Consider the following 22,953-nt stretch of genomic DNA (forward strand, 5'->3'; position numbering starts at 1 on the left):
ACCCCACTACAAAGACTTGGCCACCAGAACCAACATGATTGCTAGCCCCTCAATCTCTTGTACTGTTCTGGCTCTGAGCACCAATGCCAGGGGCTCCTCTGGACACAGGTAGATACCTCTTTTGATTCAGCAATTTCTATGCAGGGCTCTATTTCTTTTCCATTTCAATTTTCCTCTCTGGATGTATTTCCCAAAGAGAAGACCCCCAGGAACCAGCAATTCATGTCAGCCTCAGAAGGAACACCTTTGGGCTCCTGCTGTTTCTCACTATGCAACACTACAGGAGGCTTTCTGGAACCCCTGGGCTCCTTATGGTGACAAGTTAAATTACACGGTGACCTTCTGCAAAAGGCCCCATCCAGACCAACAACCACTGGTACAGCAGGACACCCTCCACCCCCATATCCCCCCTGGAGGAAAACCTCTAAAGGAGAAGGAGCTAATGGTAGAGGAGGAGACACTACTGGAGAACAAGTTGTCCTTCTGCTGACAAGGTGGTAGGGCATAACCGCCATCTTATAAGCAGTTGATATCAGGGCCTTTCCAGGCCTGGTGAAAAGAATAGTCACTTCAGATCCCCTTGGAGGAAATCCAGAAGAGACAATACTGCATTCTGTTCCCTGGGCAAGGTCACCTTACCCATTAATGAGCATTATAGTCACCAGCCCACACTGTCTGGCAAACATCTGTGACCATCTCATCCACTTGAAAGTGGGTCGACCAAAAATATTATGTACCAGCCAAGAGTCTGGAGTACTTTTTTCTCCTGTCCCACCTCCAATTTCTTGGTAGTGGATGCTGTCGCTGTGAGAACAGACAAGTTTTCTGGACCATTTTAGTCTGTAACAGCTACTCATCAGCTGCTCTCCAGCTTAGGATTGTGAACTCTCAGGCCTTGATGTCAAAATCTGATTTCACAACAGATGGTAAATTTTCAAGTTTTATTGATAATTTGCCCCAACACCAAAGAAAACTGTTTGAAGTCCTTATCTCAGAAGGTCAGATGATTTCAAAAACTTCCATACAAGCTTCCCTTGGCGCTGCTTACACAGCCTTGGGTTCAATGGCTACTAATGCTGTCATGCATCCAGGCTCCTGGCTGCAAGCTTACAGCTTTCCCAGGGTAGTGCAGAATGGTGTGGAGGAACCTTCTCTTTGAAATGCCTAAACTCTTCAGTAGCAGCAGCAGTGGCTCTTTCCACTCTAAAAGATTCTATGGCTACTCTGCAATCCCTCAGTGCTCTCAACTAGTACAGTACCAGACCTGCAGTTCCCTGTAGAAAGAGGTCCAGAATGCAGAAAAAAGGGCCCTCTTTAATAGTGACCTCTTCCAAGTGGCCATTTTGACTTGTTGGTCAAGGGTCACAATCCATTTCCTACTCCAGATCTCTCACTGCACAAAACCACCCTCCCTCCACCACTATTTTCTATTTTTCTAGGAGCTCATCACATCAGAGAGAGGTCTCCTACAGGTGAATTTCAGTGGAATATTCCATCCAGTTCAACCCATGCCTCCTTCCCATCCTCCATTCCCGTCCCTCTTCAGGGGCACTTCTCATGAGGGTCTCCTAAGGCAGGAAGGTCAATCTCTCCTACTTCTTGGAGTGATTGAGCCAGTTCTCCCCAGGTTCATTGAGAGAGGGTTCTATTCCAGGTAATTGTCTGTTCACAAGAAAAAAGGTGGATGGAGACCAATCCTTGACTGCAGGACTCTGAACATATTTATCATTTTGCAGCTCTTCAGGGTCGTAATTCTAACAATAATAATAATTCTGGGGACTAGTTCATTGCCCCTGAGCTCCAGGATGTACATTCATTGCCTACAGTTTGTCATTGGGCAAGGATCATTACCTATACAACGTCCTCCCGCTTTGGCTTTTCAACCACCCCAAGAGCCTTTACAAAGGTCCACTGTGGTCAGCCTCATCTCCTGACTTCAGCTGATACCACAATCCACAGCACAATCTTGCCTGCAGCTATTAGGTCACACGTTTGTGACACTCCATGCAAGACAACACTTTCAGTTCCTTCAGGCCTGGTTCAAGACTGGCCCAGCAAGCACAGTCTTTCCAAGTAGGCACGTTACCACCAATAGTTCTCAGCTCCCTCCAGTGGTGGAAGGATCATCAGAGACTGTGTGGGAATCCCCTTTTCATGTCCAGCCCCGTCAAGGGTCATCACTATACCTCACAACTGGAATAGGATGTCCATCTTCAGGACTTCACAGCACAGGGCAAATGGAATCTCCAGGAAGTATCCCTCTCCACATCAATAATCTCAAACTCAGGGCAATTCTCTATGCTTGCCATCACTTGCTACTTAACACCAGGAGCCACTCTGTTGTCCAGCAGTTTGCTACATGAATCTGCAAGGGGGAGCAAGATCCCAGTCTTTGTGGACAGAGTCAATATGACTAAGGAACTGGTGCATATCCTATCACACAGACCTATCAGGTCTACCTGCCTAGTAAACACTATAGCAGACACCCTGAGCAAGGCCATGATTGGGAACTCAGCAACTTGATATTTCGGAGCATTTGTCCATCCTGGGGCCTCTTTGAGGTGGATCTATTTGTAATACCATCCAATACAAAATGTCATTGCGTCTGCTAAAGAGGAGGTTACATCCACAACTAGATGTGGGATGCCCTCCTCATTCCTTGACCCTTGTACCCTCTTGTTGGTAAGCAGGTGTACACCATTGATTCTCAAGGCCCCAAACAAGCTAAAGCAAGGGAGGGTAATAACTAGCTTGATAGAACCATGATGGCCAAGGCAGGTATGGTTCCTGGATCTGCTTCACCGCTCGCTGTAGGCCCCTCTTCACCTTCTGCTCATGGTGGATCTCATGACCGAGGAATTGGCCACCATGACCCACCCCAACCTCTTCTCTCTACACCTCAAGGCCTGGCTCCTCAATTATTCTCGGGCATTGAAATGTGCTGTTCTTCTGAGATCAAGACTGTACTCCTGAGTAGTAGCAAACTTGCCACAAGGAAAACATACCTGCAAAAGTGAAAGTATTTCCAGGCCTGATGTGTCCATCAAACCATATCGCCTTCTGAATTGCTCCTTATAAACAAGTATGACTGTCTGTACAGTAACTTGATTTCTTCTTTGAGATTGTCTGCCTTCCTTCCCTTCTGCTACAGAGTTGTACTTCAGGGCATTGTGGTTGAGAAGGAACTGGAGTGGCGACAGGTCTGCTTCTCCTTATATACCTTCATGCCAGAGCACGAGGATGTATAGGGAGAAAGTATGGACACACAGATGCTGCTAACGAATATCTCTGGTCAAGAGTGCATGGGTTCACGCACATCCTAATGTGGAGCACCCATTGGGACAAACACCGTGAAGAATTCAAGTTACTGTGCAGGTAAGTAACCACTCTGTGGCCCTTTTCTGTAATACCCATACCTAGGATTTTATAACAATACATTGTTCTTCAAAACTGCTGTCTTTAGTAAAGTGAGTGCCCAATTCCATCTTGAGAAGTCAATTGGTCTCTCTTCCCTCTGCCCTTTATCCCACACACCCAAAGAAAAAGGGTGGTGTTCCTTTTAGGACTGTAAAATTCTAATTCCACTAACTCAAGATGCTAGACTATTTTGAATCCTTCTTTGTGCTCTAGTAAGGCCCAAATAGTGGCAAAAGACCTTTAGATCTGACTTAACAAAATTGATTTGACTTTGTATTAAAAGCTGATAAATGCTGAGGGATTCTCTTGTCCCCTAGGGGTCAAAATCCTTTAAACTAAGATGGTGTTAAACTTTTGGTTGGGGCAGGAGAATACCTCTGCCAAATAGATTTGCCAGGTAGCATCCTGACCCTTTGTTCACAATTGTACACATGGCTAGGGTACAGACATGGGTACTTGCATTGGTGCATTTTTGAGTGTTACTCTCTGAAACCACAGATCCTAGTTCTTTCCCCTACTGTGTGGATACTAGGTATTGATAGACAAAGCCCATTGATCATAATGGTGGACTATCCAAAGAAGAAAACACTCCCCCCCCCCCCCCCCATTTCCTGTATACTGAATATTTAAAACTTTTTGTTCATTTTTGGTTGCATTTCTTTGCATGCGTTGGATAAGGTGGAACTTGAACACCCACTGGTGACAGTTGTATTATTGTTCTTGACAGTTTTTTAGTTAACATTTTTCAGTTGCTTAGTAACATGAGTGTGCTGTGGAAGTCATCTAACTAGTATGATGAGCCATAACTGCTGCAGGAGGGGTTAGACTTAATTTTTTTTAGAAAATGTAAAAAGAAAGAGAAGGTGCTTATAGATGCATCTGGAACTGTTTCACACGAACAGTAATACTACCTAACTCTCACAGCACTTTTCATCAGTAAATCTGAAAGGAGGCTGTAGCTGTAAAGTAGGTACAAAAATTCTTTCTTTCCTCTCTGCCTCCTGAAATTAACATTTTCAGATCATAGGTGAGATCAAGTGCTATGGGCTCCAGTGCAATCAGTGGGCAGATGATAACAAGCTCTATGTCCTTCTAATCAGGAGAAGCAGATGCTATCTTCCAGTTGCTTCAGCCAGGAAATACATTGCTGGAAGAACAAAAATGGGTTCAAACTCTACCCAAATGAAATGGAGGTGATACTAATAGGAAAGTGGAACTAATCGGCAGAAACCCTGAAAGCACTTTACTGAGAGCGTCTGCCCCTCCATTTGTCAGGATGATATCTTCAAGTCTTACTGGACACACTGCTTGCTCCTAGACACCCAAATAGTGGTAGTGGCCAGAAATAGGTTGCAACCCTTCCTCTCCGATACAGTCCTAGCCATGGTCATGCCTAGGGCAGACTTGTACAGTGCTCTCTAAGGAAGAAAGTGAGACACAGGTTGTGTGTGTTGGAAGTCTATCACCTAGGACTAGCAAGTCAATGAGAGCATATCACACCAATGGGCCACTGGTTCCCCGTCTGGATCACTTTAAAGATCCTGATCTTCAAACCATGCAGGGTATTAGGAGCTAGCTAATTTCTGCTATCCTCCAAGAGCACATTTATCACTAAGGACAATACAATTTACAGTTCCTAGTGCAGAATAAATGGGCATTCTCATTGGTGGGTCCCTAGTTATGGAACTCCCTATTCTTGGAGATCAAGCTGAGTTGGAGTGTTTGCCATGTTTAGAGAACAATCCAAGCTGTGTTTTTACTCAAGCCTTCCTTCACTAAAGAAGGCTTCTAAATCATCCAGCGACATTTCCTTCATAATTAGCATTCAAAAAATTTCAGAAATTTAATATGTTCTAAGGAGGGGCACAGAGTATTGCACTAATCAGACTGCAGTAATGCTGGACTCGTATTATAGGGCCTAGATATAGTGATTGGCACATTAAACATTTCTTTAGAGATGCATGTTCTATTCTTGTGCCTGAGCTTTCTCTCATCTCTCTGGCCATAATATTTGTAAAATATATCTGTTGACTTTTTACATCAAATATGGAGATTCCTATTCAGGCAGTTATTTTGAACAATCCCCCAGGTAGTGTAGTGCATATTGATCTAAATTCTGTGGCAAGGCCCTCCAGTTTACTAGTAAGAACTGCACTGAATGCTAATATAATGTTAATATATTCAATCATAACATAAGAACGGCCATACTGGGTCAGACCAAAGTCCAATTTAGTCCAGTATCTTGTCTTCTGAAAGTGGCCGATGCCAGGTGCCCCAGAGGGAATGAAGAGAACAGGTAATTCTCAAGTGATCCATCCCCTGTCTCCCATTCCCAGCTTCTGGCAAACAGAAGCTAAGGACACCATCCCTACCCATCCTGGCTAATAGCCATTGTTGGACAATTTAGTAACCTGCAGTTTTATTTTAAATAATTCTAAAAAATACACTACAAAATTAAAATCAATGTTGCACTCCTGAACAAGTTAGAAGCCCTGAATGGCAGCTTCCTTGCTCCATATGCATTGGATCTCTGTCATGGCCTAACCTAATCCTCCTGCTTGACCACATTTTCTTAGGGACTTCTCAGTAATTGTGGGCATAGGAAAAAAGCAGTAAGAAGCCATGTAGAATCCTCAAAACACAGCCTTTTTGCTTCTATCTTCACCATGCTCAACCAACATTTCACCTGCCCCTCCTGAGTGTCTGGGTATTATTCACAGTTTTCCCTACAAGGTGGGAGTTAATTTGTTTAATCTTCTGCAACTACTACTGCTCTAAAAGGACAACAAGAGGAAGATTCTTTTGGGTCAAGAACACAGGCACTGAACTTCCACAACGAGTGCCCATATAGAACTCCTTCCAGAAGTTTTTGAGTGTGTGTTTTATTTCACTCGACCAGCATAATGAGAAGAATGCAGGGATTTTTAAGCTGCTTCTTCAACACACTGTGCCTAGTAGCCAGTCTACTTGAACAAGTGTCACTGACCCAGTCCATTCACCGCCTAAGATGGCTGTAACAAATGCCTTCCCTTCTTGGAGATCTTCAAGATCAAGTCCTCCAACAAATGCTCATTACAAGAGGAGTTACCCCTTCTTGGCCTCCATGCAAAGGGGTTAATGCTATTTCTCCAACAAGGAGTACCATTTCCTGAAAATCTGGAACATCTGCCTCTAATCTTCCTCAGCCAATTCTACACTTCCTAACCTGGTGGGTAAAACCAGAATTTTCATGAAGAACATATAGCTCTCACATCCAGATGGAATAGCCCTCACAATAGATTTCAGTTTGATGGGCTTTGGGATTCACCTTGTCTCTTACTTAGTTCCCAGTATGGACCAATTTGGGAGCACAGCTACTCTTTTTATATGTGAAATGTGAGTAGTAAGGAGAGTCTTGTCTGATATAAACCACTTACCTTGGTGCAGGACTGGGAGGGGAAGTAATTCTGATCAAATGAGACAACTCAATTAGGGTAATCCTCCTCGGCAATCAGCATGGTAACATAACATGGTACATCTGTTGCATAGTTCTGGGCAGAACAACATCCATGGAAACTAGCACCATTTCATATCACTGGATGAAGTATGGGACAAACATCTGGTGGGACAAACATCTGGTGGGACAAACATCTGGTGGGACAAACATCTGGTGGAACACCTAAGCGGGTAAAACAATCACACAGAAAATTTGGCTTTTCATTTAGAGACCTTGTAAATGTTGAGCAACCATTGAGGAATACCAGATGAATACTAGAATTCACGTACACCTCAAGTACACCCCAGAATTTTCCAAACTTGAGCCTAAAGTTAGAATCCTAATGCCTTATTTAGGCACCTAAATAAGATGCCAGATTTTCCAAAGGGTTGAGCACCTGCAGCTAAATATTAACATAGGTACTAGGCCTGTCAAGCAATTAAAAAAATTAATCATGATTAATCAATAATAGAATACCATTTATTTAAATATTTTTGGATGTTTTCTACATTTTCAAATATATTTATTTCAATTACAACACAGAATACAAAGTGTACAGTGCTCACTTTATATTTATTTTTGATTACAAGTATTTGCATTGTAAAAAGACAAAAGAAATATTTTTCAATTCACCCAATACAATTATTGTAATGCAATCTCTTTATCATGAAAGTTGAATTTACAAATATAGAATTATGTACAAAAATACTGCATTAAAAAAATAAAACAATGTAAAGTGTAGAGCTTCCAAGTCCACTCAGTCCTACTTCTTGTTCAGCCAATCACTAAGACAAACAAGTTTATTTACATTTGCAGGAGATAATGCTGCCTGCTTCTTGTTTCCAGTGTCACCTGAAAGTGAGAACAGGTGTTCTCATGGCACTGTTGTAGCCGGTGTCGCAAGATATTTACGGGCCAGATGCGCATGCTTCAACTACCATTCCAGGGGACACGCGTCCATGTTGATGACAGGCTCTGCTCGAAAACCATCCAAAGCAGTGTGGACCGATGCATGTCCATTTTCATTATTTGAGTCAGAAGCCACCAGCAGAAGGTTGATTTTATTTTTTTTTGGTGGTTCAGATTCTGTAGTTTCTGCATCAGAGTGTTGCTCTTTTAAGACTTCTGAAAGCATGCTCCCTACCTCATCCCTCTCAGATTTTGGAAGGCACTTCAGATTCTTAAATCTTGGGCTGACTGCTGTAGCTATCTTTAGAAATCTCACATTGGTACCTTCTTTGCGTTTTGTGAAATCTGCAGTGAAAGTATTCTTAAAATTAACAACATGTGCTGGGTCATCATCCGAGACTGCTATAACATGGAATATATGGCAGAATGTGGGTAAAATAGAGCAGGGGACATACAATTCTCCCCCAAGGATTTTAGTCGCAAATGTAATTAACACTTTTTAAAAAAAAAAAAAAAAAAAAAAAAGTGTCATCAGCATGGAAGCATGTCCTCTGGAATGGTGGCCGAAGCATGAATGGTGATACAAATGTTTAGCATATCTGGCACGTGAATACCGTGCAATGCTGGCTACAAAAGTGCTATGCAAATGCCTGTTCGCACTTTCTGGTGACACTGTAAATAAGAAGAGGGCAGCATTATCTCCTGTAAATGTAACAAACTTGTTTGTCTTGGCGATTGGCTGAACAAGAAGTAGGACTCAGTGGACTTGTAGCCTCTGAAGTTTTACATTGTTTTGTTTTTGAGTGCAGGTATGTAACAAAAAAAAAATCTACATTTGTAAATTGCAGTTTCAGGAGAAAGAGATTGCACTACAGAACTTGTGTGAGGTGAATTGAAAAATATTATTTCTTCTGTTTTTTACAGTGTAAATATTTGTAATCAAAATATACACTTTGATTTCAATTACAACACAGAATACAAGATATATATGAAAATGTAGAGAAACATCCAAAATATTTAATAAATGTCAGTTGGTAGTCTCTTGTTTAACAGTGCAATTAAAACTGCAGTTAATCGCAATTAAATGCATAAGTTAACTGCGATTAATTGACAGCCCTAGTAGGTACCTAACTTTTAAGCATCCAAATTGGAAAGTTTGGGCAAGAGTGCTGCAACTGTTATTTAGAGGCCCCATATGTGAATGTGAATTAGCCATCATGGTTACACCTTCCCTCTGGTACCTTCCTGATTCTCAAGGTTCTTAGGAAAACAAGGAAAGACAATGCTCAGATCATCTTGGTGGCAGAAGACTGAAACTACAGGGCCTGGTACACCACTCTGGTTTGGCACTTTTAGATGGTAGTGGACAGAGACCTTAGAAATGGATGGATGATTTGGGGATAGGCATTCCTTCTCAAAATGTTAAAACTTTTATCCCTGGGTTAAATTTTTCATCCAGACTTAAAATGTTCTCTAAATTAATGGTTGTTGAACAGAGAGTTGACACAGCTAGCAATGGAGATCAGTGGGGAACCCTTTCACAAAGGAGGGTGATTGTGTGCCTCCTCATCATACTACAGAATCTGGTCAAAATTGGTACAAAATAAATGGATCAGATTAATCAAATCTACAATGGCTAACATATTTGATTTCCTCCATAAAGGATTGCACAAGTGCCTTACCCTGTTGTCTGCAGTTCAGGGAAAGACTATTGGATTAGTCTAGTTTCCCTGTGACAGGCTTTCCTGGTCTCCAGATTTCACAAAGCCATGCTTCTTCAGAAGCTAACTTGGAAATCCATCACTCTTCCCTAGAGTCTTTTTATCCCTTTTAATGTATGATGCCCAGCTTTCCTAAGTAGCATACTGGGGGCCATGATCTGTGGCCATACTGTAATAAGTCATGTTTGATTTTAAATAACAAAATGTCTCTGAATAGCTCCCTCTTCTGCCAAAGGTATTTTGGCTCTGACTACCTTAAACAGGAAGTATTTCCCATTTTTTGCCCAAACCTCAAAGGCCCAACAGAAGGAAGATGGCACACTCTTGGCATACGTATACCTGTAAAATTCCATTCATTCAGGACAATGAAGTGACAAGTTTCTTTCCAAAAAGGTTAAACTGCTTTTAAAATGAACTATTCCTACATGGATTAGATCTTGTATCACCACAGTCTATTAGGTAGCCAAAGATTCTTGTCTTGATGGTATTTAAACCCGTTTTTGAAGAATGTGGCTAATTTCTTGGAAGACACCTATACTATGTTCTCCTTGCATGTTCTTTCCAGCCTTCAAACTGGACTCTTTCACCTCCTTGGATGAAAAATTGGTAGCTGTGTTCTGAGGCACATCATTTAGTAGTTCTTCCAGTGTGCTACAATGTGGCCCAGTACCACTCCATTTGGTCATTTGTCACCAGTCTGTTGCAAGTGGACCCAATTGCTGGATCCCACATGCTTCCAGATCAGTTGAGTAGAGTCCACTCACTGTTCTAGCTATGGGGTATTAGGAAGGACTCCTGGCCTCAGACGTCTTGTCAAAGTCCCTTTTTGGGGGACATGCGATGCCTCTGCCCTAGACCCCTGAAAACAGTGTCTGAGACACTGACAAATAAGAGAGCACGACACTGTATGATTTCTAGAGCTGATGTAGGGCAATTTGTTCATCAAAGTGATGTAAGCTTCGTTATGATTGCATCATCCATGACTTCTATGAATAACATGATGCAATTCATATCATGTATGACACAATACCAGCTTCAGATTGCATCATTCATTGTTTTGTCTAAAAAGCAAGTAGTGTCCAAACCCAGTCATAGATTTATTCATAGAGCTAGTCAAAGATGTATTTTAGTAATTTCTGATTTAAATTGAGATCCCTTCCCTTTATAACTCACTTATCCTCCGTCATTCCCAAGTCAAGGGTCGTATATACTGACCCAATAGCATATCTTGAAAACTAGAGCCAATCAACAATTTTAAGCATCATTTTCATTCTAAGTGACCCAGAATTAGTAAAGTTTGACTACATTTATTTCAGAAGCATTTTGGTTGTAGAGCAGTGTTCTGAGCACCCTGAGCATCAAGTTTAACCCCTTTAAGGACAATAAGGCAAGAGGTGCACTAAATACTCCAGTAACAGCTATGTTCGTGAAATGAAACAATCTCTACACTCGAACTCACACAGAAAAACAATAAAAGACAAACACACTAGATCAACTGTGGGTGAACCCTTTTCAAAGCGATCCCTGTATATCTGACTTCAGCCATCATCCTCAAAGGAAATCTTCACTACACCTTCAAAAGATGAACCTGTGAGCTTAAATTCATAAGTTTGCTAGACACTAAAAATCATGGACTGAAAAGAGACACTGGATTTATGACTTATTACAACAATCTATAAACTATTAATCCCAGCCCCACGCTTTTTTCATATTTTCATTTTCACACTGATTACATTTCCCATATCTGAAGAAGAGCTCTGTGTAAGCTCGAAAGCTTGTATCTATCATCAACAAAAGTTGGTCTCCTAAAAAAATATTACCTCAACCATCTTGTTCCACTTACTAGTTTAGGAATATTAAAGGTGGGGGGAAAAAACTTCTCCACCTTATGGCTTCCAACATAATCTAAATGTGGATTTATTTACAGAAAGAAATATAAAAATATGAATACTTTGTTAGTGAAGAACTAAAGCTTTTGTGTACAGTACCTCTTTCATGAATATGAAAAATGCAAAGTGACATCTGGTAGGCAGCCATTTTAACATCACTTTAACTGAAACACTTTATTTCTTCAGTAGTTTAAAGACAACTTTCAGAAAGTCAAGTGATTTTCAAGCTGTTTAAATAAATTGAGAATTTCCTTTGAAAATGCTTTTACTGTTTTGTACTGTAGTTATTTTGATTTTCAAGGTATTTCCTCCCCCTCCTTCCCCCCCCTCCCCACACCTCTCTTTTCCTTTCTCAAATGGCTGTGTGAAAATGTGCATAGGAATCCCAAGGTTCATCAGCCAAAACAAGACTGACTTCAAAGAGATGGTGGAATTATTTTACCCCCATGAGGACTCTCATTTTAATATTGTTTTTATCAATGAATGTAAAGAAATAAAATTTGGTCATCTTTTGTGTTTGCAGAAGAGGTGGAAGAGGAGGAAAAAGAAAGCAAGGAACAGGATAACGAGAGAGAAAAGGAAGAGCACAAAGAAGAAGAAAAGCATCCAGAAAGAAGTAGGTACCGTAAAGGTGTTGGGTCTTATTGACAGGAAGAATGAAAGAATATCAGTGTAGTGTTGCTCTAGAATTAAATTCTCAGGTTTAGCCTTTGTTTTAGTACTTTAATGTGAGACAGATGTGTTATCTAATTGAGAAATATTTACATAGTAACAAAATATCTACCTTCAACTTAATGATATATTTTTAAAAGCTGCAGGTTGAAGTGCATGCGTGCCACTGAAGTACTGTTAACCACATGAATGTTCCTAGTAAACTTCTGTCTGATAGTCCAGGGACAATGCTCATTCCACTCAGAGGTTTTCTTTTGAGTTTGATTTCTACCAAACTTGCAGATACTTTCTGATGGACAACTCAGAGATGGAGCTTTAGCACTTGTGCTTTCTTTTAGTATGAAAATTCACAGGGAGAAAATTTGAAAGTTGACACTCCTGCAATAATCAATATCTCCTTTAAAAATACTCTTTATTCTATAGCTACCTTGCACTGTAATAGTATCTTAAATTAAAAGAATCAAACTTTTCTAAACATAGGTAAGTAGTTTAGGTGGTAATGCAAATTTTAAAAATATTTAAGTTAGCTGTACAATAGTTGAAAACCATGAATATACAGATATTTGCAAGATTTGAGTTAGAGCTCATAGCAGGTATGCAATAAAAAGTAGATATGGAAAAGGTATACAAGTCCATCTCTCTAAACCAATATTAAAATCAATTTTTAATTTGTTTAATTTTACTCCCTTACTCCCAGTCTTCTTCTTTTGTACCAAGCTCCCTTTTTCTCTCTGTATTTATGCTTACAGTAGCCTCCGTTCATTGTAGCTTAGTCAGGTTATGGTATATATACCTAGGTCACTACAGCACGCTGTGGCAGGAGAGGGGGAGGGGCTGGATGGGGATCCTGCTGCGCTCTATCTCTCAATACAGGGAATTACTGTCCTATATATCTCTATAGGGCTCAAAGGTGAGGGAAGGCCCATTTTAAAGAAGGTAAGTGAGAAGGAAAGAATGGTACTAGAATGGTCATGCATTTTGGAGGAGCAGTTTGGCAGGTTCTGTGTGCCCAAGATGGCTATGCATATTTTCATTACCTCATTTAAATTTACAGAGTATGTCTCTTTAGAGTGTCATAGGTTAAAAGGGTGGTTGTTCTTCGGTGCATTGAATCAAAATTCCATATTGAAGTCACAGTGTAGGAGTTTTCTGGTTTATTTAAAAAAAAAAAAAAAATCTGAGATTTTTCCCAAGATTCTGTCATCCTTTGAATAATGAGTGATTGGACTTGAAAGAAAGGATGCTACTGATAGCTGTAGGCTTCCTTTGGTTGCTGCTGTTCTTAAAAGATTCCTCAGCGGTTCCTGTGCTATATGCTTCCAGGTGAAGTGTCAAGAAGGAAGCGTTCCAAATCAGAGGATATGGACAACGTACATTCTAAACGTCGTCGGTACATGGGAGAAGAGTATGAAGCAGAACTCCAAGTAAAAATTACAGCCAGAGGGGACATTAACCAGAAGTTGCAAAAGGTATACTAGATCTTGCTGCAGAATGGAGGTGTCAGAAATGTTTTTAGGTGGAACCCACAGCTCTTCTATTGTAGATCTTTCACTTTGAGTTCTAGCCTCTTTTCTTTGGACATAATTTCCATATTAACTCGCAAATCACAAAAATCAGTCCATTGACTGTATTTTCATTTTAAATTGCATAAACTCCTGCTTTTATTATTAGATGTTTTGTGGACATCCAAAATACTTGGATGAATGAGAAAAGAAACTATTGTGCAGAAGGAATCGTTAATTATTTTAGTGTAATAGTAAATTACCATATTTCATTTTATGGGAAGTCATGACCTAAATTGGAAGGGAAGATATACTGTATTGGGAATCAGGAGATCATGAATTCTAGACTCAGTGTCTTCTAGCTAGCTTTAATAATTCTGTGCCCTTCACAGTCCTTATTATTGATCCAGACGTTCTAGGTTACTTAAATTGGGAATAGAACATAAATCTCTATTATGGCAAAGCTAAGTTTCAGCTACAGTGTCACACTACGTCTGTGCTTGTCTGTGCTGTCTGAAAAATGGGTTTACTTCTGCATATATAAACCACTGTTATATTGTGTTATTTTTCATCCTTTCTCATGGCTGGTCCACTGAGGATAGTGGCTGCCTGGTGCTATTGGTCTTTTAGCTTAAGCATTAGAAGCCTGTGCTGAAGATTTAGGGATTAAATCCTGCTGCTGCTGCATAATGGAGGGAGGGGACAGGGTTGTTGCAGTTGCACATCATAGAACTTATTTTAGCTTTCTTTGCTTTCAGATACTAGGTGATGAAAACCATAGAAAAAACCCTGCTGTAATTAATTAGATATTCAGTGCAGTTTTAGGTTGTGTGCAGGAAATAAAATGAGGTACACATTGAATTATAAGAAATATTGAACAGCTGCATAGTTCATTGAGCACTGTCCGACCTATGCACCGAGTGGGGAATAATGCATCCTGTGGGGAAAAAATAGTATTGATCATGTAATTGAAGAGTGTGTTACAAGGGGAGGCAGGGTGAATTAAGATTTCATGGACAAATCTTAAATTTGGCATTTCCTAACTTTCAAGTACTCAACTTTACAACCTAAGTAACATTCTTTTGTTTTTTGTATGTAGTAATCACTATATAAAATGAAAAATCTGGAGAATGTTCTCCATCAAATTATAATTATTCTCAAGCAGGTCAAATTTTGGGTCCAGTATAACTAGGCAATATCTTTTTAATGTATAATTGTTGGTGATGCTCACCTCTTTCAGTCTGAAATCATTCATGCTGAGGTTGGCTTATAAGTATTATAAAAGATTCTAATGCTTTACTTAGAAATTTTACTGATTTTTGTTGCTCCCACTATCTAGCTGTAGTTTTAAGTATGACTTACGGGAGGATGAGAATGTTTCTATCCTATTATTTCTTTGTGAAGTACAGAGAATATCTCAAGGATTTAAAAAACAAAATTCAGCATATTTTTAACTTTAAAAAATCCAGGAATATATAGTGTTGTCTGCTGCTTTTTGTTGGAGAATTGGTGGGGGAGGAAGAGGAGTGAGAGCTATCTCATTTGGAATTGTTTTTGAAAATGTGTTCAAAAGTGTACTGAACCGTTTCCAAATACTGTGTGGCCAATCAGTGTGAATGAGTGTCAGATCTAATTTCAAATAGGGATTTAAAATAAAAATGTTTTCTACATTTTCCTACACCAATGGCACTGCCATGCTCCAGCAAAAACTCTCTGACCAGACTGACTCCACAGGTATGGAAGGACAGGAGTCTTCCACATGTTGCCTGGTTGAAGCATAGGCTAGGAAATTAAAAAAAAAAAAAAAAAAAAAAGTATGCAGACATCTTCAAAATTTGTCTGTGTTGGGAACCAAAATACATTTGGAAAAAGTTCAGTAGCAACTATGTTTGAAATGCTCTTTAGACCAGAGCCAAGTGTAAAATACATTTTAAATTTAGGCTGGGCCTAAGAGAACACCTTCTCTAATGAACCATTTAAATAGGATTAAAGTTTGTTTTTGTCGAAGCAGCCTTAAGGCTGTCCTTCTCTGCATGGTGTTTGCTGCAACTTTACTGATATAGTAGATAGTAAAATGAAATTAAAATATTTAGAAAAAAAAATTTGTGGGTTTCAAGAAAGGTTTGCTCCTTTTACAGTTGTGTGATTGGAGAAACATCCTAGCGTTAGAAATGATAGAACTTCTGCTCAAAATGTTCTCCAATTTTATCTCTTTCAGCACTTAAAATTTGAGCTGCTTCTTGGAGTGATGGTCTCTTGGTGTATTCCACTGTGGGTGCATATGAGTTCCATGCTCCTGGACCAGAAGATTTTTGTTAGAAGGGTCAACTGGTCCGTGCTTGTACTCTTCTTCTCCTTGTGCTTGGAACCAAGGGCGTAAGGGGCAGTGCGGACCAAACGCCTCTCCAGTTTCTTTCTATTGCCTGTGTTCTGAGATGGAACCCTTCAGGGTCTGCAGCATTTGCTACGTTTTTTACCTGTACATAATTGTAAAGAGTCTTTTTTGTACTACTTTTAGATAGCTTTTTAATGTTTAGCAAGTTAGGACAAGTTTAGGATTGGGGAGGGGGGGCATTCCCCCTCCCCCCCCACTCCCGGTGGGTGGCTAATATGCCCAGGATTCAAGAACTGTTTCCTGCCCCTGGACTTCCTAGTCAGCAATGTTCACCTAAAATTCCTCTGCTGCTTTGGGCAATCTTATATTTCCTCAAAGTACAGCATATGCTGATCCTTCCCCAGCAGAACTCGCCAAGCCTGTGAGTATATGCTTGGAAAATTTCTTATGGATTCCACAGCAGGGCCCCAGTCTGACCCAGGCTGAACAGTCCTCTAATCGGTTGGCAGAAGCACTGAGGAACATGCCTCCAAGCATGGTGACTTCCAGTTCCAGGGCTGATAGAAGTAGAACTGAAGACTCCTCCACTAAAGAACATCAGGAGAGTAGCAAACATCTTCATAAGCGATGAGAGAAATCCCCCTCCAGGTCTACTTCCAAGAGGATGACTTCTTCCCTGACATTATCTAAGTCAAGTGAGACTTCATATCCTGGTTCAGGAGGCTCGGGAGCACATAAGGGACACAGCCTCTCATCTCGGAAGAGCAAGAGTGCACTAAGATCAGCATCGTTCACAGGAGCAATACCATCCGTGGTACCAACAAAAGAGAAGCACCGAGTGCCTCCTACCAAAGGAACTGTTGCACTCCAAAGACTGGTCGACTGGCACCAAAGACTCTGACCAGACAAACTCCACCTGTACAGGATGGGAGTCCTCTGCACCTCTCCACATCTAGGGGGAGAGAGATTAACCCTGAAGTTATAGTCATCATCCTTGGAGTCTCCAATATTCTCAGATCCAGTCCTCACATGAGAGACCCTGACACCACCAGTCCAGGAATGGCATGAAAGAGGGAGTAGTTCTCCGGTACCTTCCACCAGCTGTGGCATCACAAGAGCCACAATACCACCCATGGAATTGAAACTACCTATTTCTCTTCAGGTGAATCGGGCATGAGTGAGAGAGCATCATTACCTCCACCAAAGTGGGAGATTAGCCCAGATAGAGGATCCAGAATCTCCTGGGCTCCTTTATATTAAGATAGTATACGCATCTTGGGACCAGTAGTACCCTATGCCTTTGGGCCTCAATCATCATTGGACTCCTCTTATTGGGACTATGGGGCCCATATATATGCTATCATGAATTGGTATAACCACATCGTGAATCATGACATTCCTCTCCTTACAGAGAGGAACTGGAACCCCTCAGGAACTAATGGAGAAGAAGGAAGATCCAGAACAGACAGCTCTGACAAGACTGTCACCATCATCCCCGGATGATTACAGACATTTCCTAGATCTATTAATAGACCTATGAAAAATGCATCATGGACTGTGAAACCTGGTCTCCCCCTGTGAAATCTGATCTTTTGCGTGCTTTTACCCTCTACTATACAGATTTCACGGGGAAGATCAGCGTTTCTTATATTGGGAGTCCTGACCCAAAAGGGAGTTGCAGGAGGGGTCATAAGGTTATTTTAGGGGGCTTGCAGTATTGACACCCTTAATTCTGTGCTGCCTTCAGAGTTGGGCATCTGGAGAGCAGCGTCTGTTGGTCGGGCACCCAGCTCTGATGGCAGCGCCCTGCCAGCAGCAGCGGAGAAGTAAGCGTGGCAATACCATACCAGGCCATCCTTCCTTCTGTGCTGCTGCTGATGGCGGTTCTGCCTTTAGAGATAATATGGTGGGGATGTCAAAGTTCTTTGGGATTAAGTATCTTCTTTCCTTAGAGACATCAGGTGAACTTTTCCTTAGATTCCTACAGGTACACTTAACAGCTATTAACTCTTGCCATCCTCCAACCGAGACAACCACTCCACCTTCACTCAACCTGATACTGTACAATTTCTGAAAGGTCTGGCCAGAACCTTTCTTTCTGTGATGAAGCCCACTCTGTAATAGGACTTCAGTCTGGTCCTCTCAGCATTAACACGGCCTCCATTCGAACCTCTGGCCTCATGCTCTTTGTCCCACCTATCTAATGTATGAAGGTTGCCTTCCTGGTTGCAGTCACCTCAACTAGAAGAGTAGGTGAACTGGGCACCCTTATGGCTGATCTAAAATACACAGTCTTCCATAAGGACAAAGTTTCTCTAACACTTCACCCTAAATATACCCCCATAGTAATCTCAGAATTCCATCTTAATAAGACAGTTCAGTTCACATACCTGTCTTCTTCCCTAAACCACACATCACCAGTGAGGATAGAAGATTTCATTCTCTGGATGTCTGTAAAGCTTTGGCATTCTACCTAAAGAACAATATCTTTTAGGAAACTTCCTAAGTTCTTTGATGAACAGATGAGAAGGGGAAGTGATCTCTTCCCAGAGACTTAAATGGATTTCAAGATGCATTTTGCCGTCACAAATTGAAAAGCACTTCTTCTCCATGAGGGCCCATTCGACTAGGGCCAAGGCCACACTAGTACCCTCACTTTGAGACATTCCTCTCATCGAAATCTGTGAAGCAGCAAAATGAGGCTCAGTCCATACCTTCCTGAATCATTTATGCCCTGGTACAAGTTTCTGCACCCAACGCAGCTTTCAACACAGCAGTCCACCAGTCATCGGCACCACAGAAGTCCTCTCACCCTCCTCCTCCTCCTCAATGAATATTGCTAGTCAGTCACCCACCGTGGAATAAACATAGTGTATACACTTGAAGAAGAATACACTTGAAGAAAGAGGAGTTACTTACCTGGTACAGTAACTGGCATTCTTTGAGATGTGGTCCCTATCTGTTTCAGATCTTTATATATAATTCATGGTAGAGAAGAAACTGGAGAGGTGGTTGGTCTATCCCTTATGCCCTCAGTTTGGAGTATGTGGAGAAGGGTGCAGGCATGGACCAATGGACACTGCTCGCAAAATTTTTCCAGTTTCAGGTGCATGGGTCCATATGCACGCACAGTGAAATACAGATAAGGGCCACACATCTCACTCTAGTTACTGTACAACTTCTCTTTCCACAGATGGGAGCATAGGGCAGTTGTGTTGGAGGAAAACTCTGTCTGAAAGAAATGTGTTAGGCTTGTTCTTTCCACTGAATTTCTTAAATTCCAGTTTTAAAATGTCAGGATCTATGGTGACAGAAATAAGGTCAGGGAAAAGTCCCTTTACACAAAACTTTACCACAGTGCCTTTCACACTATTATTAAGGATCTTATAAAAACTGCTTTGGTAGGATTATACATGTTTATCATGCTATAGAGAGATGGACTTGTTCAGCAACTGGCAGAGGGTCCATCTATATCTATTAAAACTCAAGATGAGAAATTCTTTTTTCTAACTCTGCATCTACAAAAATACTTAAATATCATGGTACTGATGATCAGTATTTTGATTTGACAGAATTGCAGCATCAATCTTTGTATGTGACAAGATGCTGAATGTGTGCTGTGCATAAAGACATTGCCAGCCTCCCAAGTACTGGTAATGTATGTTTGCATATTTTTCTAGGTCGTCCAGAGGTTGTTAGAGGAGAAACTCAGTGCCCTGCAGTGTGCTGTATTTGACAAGACTTTGGCAGATCTGAAAACACGAGTAGAGAAGATAGAATGTAGCAAGAGGCATAAAACTGTGCTTACTGAACTACAGGTACTTATGTGTTTTACATGGCACAGTATGGCATTGTTTAAAAACTAGCTTCTCAACTAGCTGTGTTCATTTTTTTTTTTTTTTTCGAGCTGCCCCAGTCTTCCTGCAGAAAGTGTGGAATTTTCCAAACCTGAGGCTACTGAATACATGTTCGATCAGTCTGTGCAGGGCTCATGTCATGAACTCTAATGGTCTATTGACATAAGCCTTGCACAGACTGATCAATCTATGGTACCTAGGGCATTTTCAGTATACCCATCATCACAGTATTGAGGCACCAACCTATGTAATATAGCTGTCAAATAAATTGAAAATCATGTGACCTGTGAATTTTTTGATGTTAGCCATACTTATATTTTAAGTTCATAAGGGCAAGGACAATCTCTTTGTGTGTTTGTAAAAAGCCTGGCACAATAGGAATCTAATCCATGGCCCTTAGGTGCTTCTGCAGCACATATAATTAATATATGTCATACAGATTGCAGCCTTTCTTGTTACCTTGTAAAAATATGTAAAAGGTGGTAAGTTTGAGTGAGCCAGGTTTTTTAAATCAGAGTTTCCCAAATCTATTGTCTGTGACGCTCACAGTCTATGGAGAGCCAGCAGGTCTCATGGGGATGGCTCCTTGCTTCCAGTTCTTCATACAGATGCTTCATTGCAAAGAAGAGCCTGTGTGTCTATAAAAGAAACTGGAAATGAGGAGGAGGCAGCATAGCTGCCTATACAAAGGTCTGCTGCTTTGTAGGAGAAGAATAGCATTAACTGGTGGCACCAGAAGTAGCCAGTTATGGAAGCTGCCATCTGGAAAGGATCAGGATCTGCCAATGGATGAAGAAAAGCAGAGGGAATGGGCTCTAGGCAGTATGTCCAGAGTAGGAATAAGAGATGTCCGGAAAGTATTCCGGAAGATAAAAGAACCTAGCATCTGGACAGTGTATGCAGGGGGAAAGAAGGATCAGGTGGCAAAGAAACTCAGGTACGGGATAAATGAGAGCGGGCAGAATAGATAGGAAAGGGAGGTGAGGTGAAGAGCAGAAAAAGTATGATTAATTTTTTCCCAAATGATAATCCATGAGACATTAAAATAGTTTTAAATATTTTCCTAATGTTACTTTTCCACATAAGTAGTTGCTTTAGGTGCTGCGGGGATATTGTCTGATCACCATTGGGAAGGGAGGGTGGTATGTGTAATTTCTAGAGGGAAAGATGGTCCAGACTATCTCTTTAAAAAGTTTGAGACTCCCTCCCTCTCTTGCACACATGCTCTCTCACACACTTGCTTCTCTGCTGTAGAGTATTAGTTGCAGGTTGTGCCATGTTTCAGGGGAAAGACTATTTTCTCTAAAATTGCATTTAATTTATCTCAGTGTATATCTTTAATTGGTGTAATTTTTTTAAAATGTTTTTTGTGGTTCTCTCCCCCTCCGCCACCAGGCTAAAATTGCTAGATTGACAAAACGTTTTGGAGCAGCCAAGGAGGACCTGAAGAAAAAACAGGAAGTAAGGACTGAAATTGTAGATTCTTTTGTTAGTTTTTGCTCAAAAGTAGTCTGAGTAATAACCTATGGAAATACATGTTTCAGTATGAAAAGAATGCTATAGAAATACAGTTAAACAGTTTCCCCTGTTATGGAGAAATTTTCTCCATCTGTTCTAATTGTAGAAAGTGCAAGAGGGTGTTGCCTTAGTTTGGTCTGATGCTGGGTGTGAGACTAATGTCAGAAGTGTTGGTTAGCAGGTGGTAATGTTAGAGACTACAATAAGCCTAGTGTTTCCATCTTTTCATTCAAATTCAAGGACCTGATTCCGATTTTCATTAAGGCCTCTTTACACACTTTGGCAGCATAAAGGTGCATTGAAATGGGTGTAAGAGCTGGTCTACAGGGTGTGGTAATGTGCACTAGAGGGGTTTAAATTATAAAGAGTTTAACATGCACAAAGGAACTTCTAGTATCCACCAGCAGTATCTATGTAGGACAGTTAGTGCGCAACATAGTGGTGCACTTTAAAATTCGCAGCCCTCTAGTGTGCATTGCCATACTGCGTAGACAAGTCCTAAGTGTAATTTAGAGCAGTGTAAAGGGACCTTGTTGTAAATGAGACTGCAGTTTCAAGTTCATACGTAAAAATTAAGGAATTAGATGTAGTTCCCTCAGATCGTAGGACAGGCTCACCTTCAGAGGCTCTGGATCCAGCCTTCTTCTTTAACTTGGAACAGAGTTTGAAGGACTCTGGAGGGAGCCATGCCCACGCAAGACAGATTAGGGCTTTGGTGGGGAAAGCAAGTGAGTAGATCCAGACGAATATCTCCTTTCTCGTCATATTTTGGGGAAAAATTTAAAGAAATTAGGAGTAAACGGGGAAGAACTATTTCCTTGAGTCCAGAAAATATATTTGTAATAAGTTACCAAGGAAAAAGATGGAAACTAAAAGTCCGAATGAGTTCAAGAAACGTTGATTTCCCCCTACCGAACAGTTTGAAGCCAGGATTAAGATATGCCAAATAAGAGGGGACAGTATGCTTCATTGAATGAGTGCTTAGAGCTCCTAAAACATCTCAAGTTCTTATGTCTTGAGTCTATGGCAGTAGAAATTGCACGTTGGACAAAAATGGAAAAAATAGAGTTTAATATAAAGCAGTAGATTTAAAGTTGATTTATTTCTTTGTAGAATCCACCAAACCCACCTCTGTCTCCAGGGAAAGCAGTGAGTGATACAGGCAGCATCAGCAACCTAACCTATCGGTGAGGACTGAGAAAGCAGCTGTGTGTCATTTTCAAGTTTACTAGAGTAGGAATTTGTCATTTTAATACTGAGTTGTGTTTAGAACAAGCCCAGTAAGAGAGCTTGCTGCATATAATTAAGTGAATATCCTGAGTTTGTGCTAGTTTAATATTCTTGTATTTTACCCATTTATAATGCCCTTTCATTTCCTCCTTTGCTGTTCAGCTGTGAATGCATGCCCATTCTTTTCATGTCACAAAACTCATATTTTCTACAGAAAATGTGCACTTAGTTAAGGTAATGCCAAATATTGAGTAGCTAGTAGTAATAGATTTTTAAAAAGGAGTTAAAATTACCTTTAAAAAAAAATTACAGGTATTTTTATCGGGAAAGGTAGATTGTGTACAAGTGCACTAAAAGTAATGAATGAAGTTGGCAGTACTGTGGTAGAGATGACACAGTGGATTAATTTACAGGAAAGTATTTAGTAA

The 22,953-nt window shown here is 40.7% G+C and overlaps 1 protein-coding gene across 10 annotated transcripts in view; it reads left to right on the forward strand.

Moving 5' to 3' along the window:
• ATF7IP (activating transcription factor 7 interacting protein) overlaps positions 1–22,953 on the forward strand; it is a 171,001-nt gene that overhangs the window by 86,974 nt on the left and 61,074 nt on the right. For all 10 annotated transcript variants that reach the window (XM_054029971.1, XM_054029953.1, XM_054030001.1 and 7 more), the window contains 5 exons: positions 11,935–12,027; positions 13,407–13,552; positions 19,601–19,738; positions 21,173–21,238; positions 22,409–22,482. In XM_054029971.1, coding sequence (XP_053885946.1) covers positions 11,935–12,027; positions 13,407–13,552; positions 19,601–19,738; positions 21,173–21,238; positions 22,409–22,482 — 517 coding nt within the window. The remainder of the gene's footprint in view (positions 1–11,934; positions 12,028–13,406; positions 13,553–19,600; positions 19,739–21,172; positions 21,239–22,408; positions 22,483–22,953) is intronic.

This window comes from Malaclemys terrapin, chromosome 1 (assembly GCF_027887155.1).
Source record: "Malaclemys terrapin pileata isolate rMalTer1 chromosome 1, rMalTer1.hap1, whole genome shotgun sequence".
NCBI lineage: Eukaryota > Metazoa > Chordata > Testudines > Emydidae > Malaclemys > Malaclemys terrapin.